General features: G+C 50.0%; 1 protein-coding gene across 1 annotated transcript in view; it reads right to left on the bottom strand.

The window, feature by feature from the left end:
* Rbm43 (RNA binding motif protein 43) overlaps window positions 1–2,749 on the bottom strand; it is a 10,777-nt gene extending 8,028 nt beyond the window's left edge. Inside the window, exon 1 of the mRNA XM_050140004.1 lies at window positions 2,565–2,749. Coding sequence (XP_049995961.1) covers window positions 2,565–2,567 — 3 coding nt within the window. The 5' untranslated portion in view covers window positions 2,568–2,749. The remainder of the gene's footprint in view (window positions 1–2,564) is intronic.
* Window positions 2,750–2,948: the final 199 nt, after the last annotated feature.

Here is a 2,948-nt window from a genome sequence, read left to right as displayed (position 1 = left end):
ATAAGAATAAAGCCAGTGTTAACAGAAACTTAGGGGGAAAAGGACACGGTTACATTACAAAGAATCACACAGTTTAAGTACATTATAGAAGTTACAAAAAACAGCCCAAAGAAAATGTTTAAGTGTGGTTCCAGTACAGCTTTCAAAGTTGAAAAATGAAGAGAACCATCAGCTGCCCCCACCCCCCACATATCACAGCAGAAGTCAGAACACGGCTAAGGCAATGGTGACAGCCCAGAGGACTCGTGTTCTCAGATTCCCGTGTTCCAGCCAGTTGCACAGACAAAATAAGATGGCACACGAGCCCCATCTGGTGACATTTTGGTTTTACGTTTACAATGTATGCATGAAGTTTCCAGCACATATACCGTATTACTGAAGCCGTTAATAAAATCTGTGTTAATTAAACAGATGCCCCACATCTGGCAAGATGTTGGGTACTAGAAGTGGCAAGCAGAAAGAAAACTGTTGCCTTGAAATTCTGTTCTCTCCAAAACATGCCCTGGAGGGGGCTGGGAAAATGTCTCAGCAGTTAAGAGTGCTTTTCCAGAAGACCTGGGTTCAATTCCCAGAAACAGCATGGTGGTTTACTACCGCCTATAACTCCAGTTCAGAGGGATCTGACACCCTCTTCTGGCCTTTGATGACACCGGGCATGCATGTGTTGTCCATACATACATGCAGGCAAAACACACACATACAATAAAATAAATTTCAAAAATAAAAGTGTGCTGTGTACTCTTTCTGCCATGGAGCACCTGGATGGGCTTTATGATTCAGATCGTGGAGAAGGTACTTGTAGCTCGTGGGCCACAGGTAGACAGGGAGTCATTTCAAAGGAGTTTGGGTGAAGGGGGGGTGGGCTCTTTATTGCTCTACAGAAGGAAACAGAACACCTCGTCTGAGAACACAGATCACCCACAATAAAATCCTAAATCCACAATAAATGCTATCCAGGATTAAGAAGCAAGACGAATTTTGGCTAAGGTCCAAAAGAGGCTCTGTGAATGAGAGGCCTGGAAGGCTGAGGTAGAATGGGAATTGATAGGGGAAAATATTAAGAAAAAGATGTTTCAGCACACAAAGCTGTGGGGGTGGGGGTGATCCTCGCTCAGGCTCACAGAATTACAAGACAAAGGACGACCACCTGAAGATAAAATGCTCAACTAGGAAAGTTAAACTGACTGGCTGTACAACAGGGAAGGCGCTTTGAGGGAAGGAAATGGTTTGTCTAAATGGCACAGTGAAAACACACCAGACCCAAGGGTTCCTCCTGAGTCTCCAGATGAATGTGATTTTCTCAAGATAATTCTCCCTTACAAGAGGGAGGGAAAATGACCAGAGGGACCTTCCGATTCCTGGCTTTTATCTCTGTGGGCATTCTGTTCTGACAGCCCACCCCAGCGTCAGTGGGAAATGGCTGGTGAGCCGCCAACCTTCTTGCGGTTATCAATATCAAAGAAAAAAAAAATCAACTTAAGCTCAGGAAATGCCCACGCCTCGTGAGCACTAATGTGTTTCTTAATGCAAGTGTCTATGCAACCTTTATCTTTAGAATCAAAAAACTCCTAGTTGTTTGGCAAGGACCTCGCTGCATTCTGTGATCTTGGGAGCCACATCAGCGCCCTGCGCCTTCTTCTTTCGCTCACTTGCGTCTGAGGACAAAAGGCTGTACGCCTTCTCCTGGGACCAGCTGTGAACAGAGTTATCCGTTTCCTCCGTGCACAGTAAAGAAGAAAAACGAGTGCCGAAGAATGATAATCCATTCACAGGCTTTGAAACAAGGCAATTTCAGCAGAGACTTGAGGCTGATGGCATTTTACCTTTTCCATACTCTACATCAAGAGACACTTGGCCTCTATGTCAGAAAGATTGGGGGGGGAGGGGGAGTAGAGAGAAGTAAAACTTTTTTGGGTTTTTCGAGACAGAGTTAATTAAAACTTTTTAAAGTGAGGCACTAAGAAGAACTAGTTCACTTACTGTTTTAGTTTCTATTTGCTTTCTCAATCACCTCTCACCAGGTGACACACATAGACACGCGCGTGCGCACGCGCGCAGGCACACACGAGAGAGAGAGAGAGAGAGAGAGAGAGAGAGAGAGAGAGAGAGAGAGAGAGAGAGAGAGAGAGAGAGAGAGAGAATCAGGTGAAACAAAAAGAAACTCACGCAGGCACGGTAACTGCTCCAAAACACAGTCCTCTGAGCCTCTGGACAAAATCCCGAGGCCTGGCGCGGAAAAAGAGGCCCCGGTCCAGTGCCCTCCGCTCAAACCCTTCTTCCTAGCTCCTTCCAGTACTTAACTATGGCCTCCTGTTCTGGGTCACTGTTCTCTTCCTCATCCCTAAACCAGTCTCAGCCCCGCCCTAACGACCTTCCGGAAGAAACCCGAGGGTCCCTTGCGGTTTAGCAAGGAGTGCTAACGGGCGCCCGTGTCCCCACGCGTGGGAGCCAAGCCTGCCGCACCCGCGACGGCCACTTCGGGGCGCGCTATCGTGCACGACACGCGCTTCGGGACCCTCGGCGGCGCGCCTCCCTGCACCGCGACCCCAAGAAAAGTGACTTGCCATGGTGCGGAGAAGACGCGCGGGAAGCGGGCAGCCTAAAGCGGGCGGCGGGCAGGTTCCGCTTTCGCTTTCCAGTTCCTGTAGCCCGGGAGTCCGAGGGCGGGAAGGCGGGGTCTGGCGCCCGCTGCAGGGCTGGGTTGGGCTCCCGCGTCTACGCGCCGCGTGCTCCGCGGCAATCTGGTTTTTTTTAGACTGCTCTGCATGATTCCTGGCCCACGCTCCTTGTACTCTGGCCTCTTCCAAGCTTTCTCAAGACCAGTCTCCTGCAGCACCTTCCCAGCGGTGGGGTCCACCCCTCCACCCCAGCACCTGCGGAATGCCCATAACAACGGGAAGACACGATCCTGACACCCAACTCACTACCTGCCCCCCCCCCCCCCCCCC

Source organism: Alexandromys fortis, unplaced genomic scaffold, assembly GCF_014885135.2.
Source record: "Alexandromys fortis isolate MF-2015 unplaced genomic scaffold, M_Fortis_MF-2015_v1.1 scaffold_33, whole genome shotgun sequence".
NCBI classification, from domain to species: domain Eukaryota; kingdom Metazoa; phylum Chordata; class Mammalia; order Rodentia; family Cricetidae; genus Alexandromys; species Alexandromys fortis.
The sequence above is the reverse complement of the archived record's forward strand: the minus strand, read 5'-3'. Positions and strand labels throughout refer to the sequence as shown.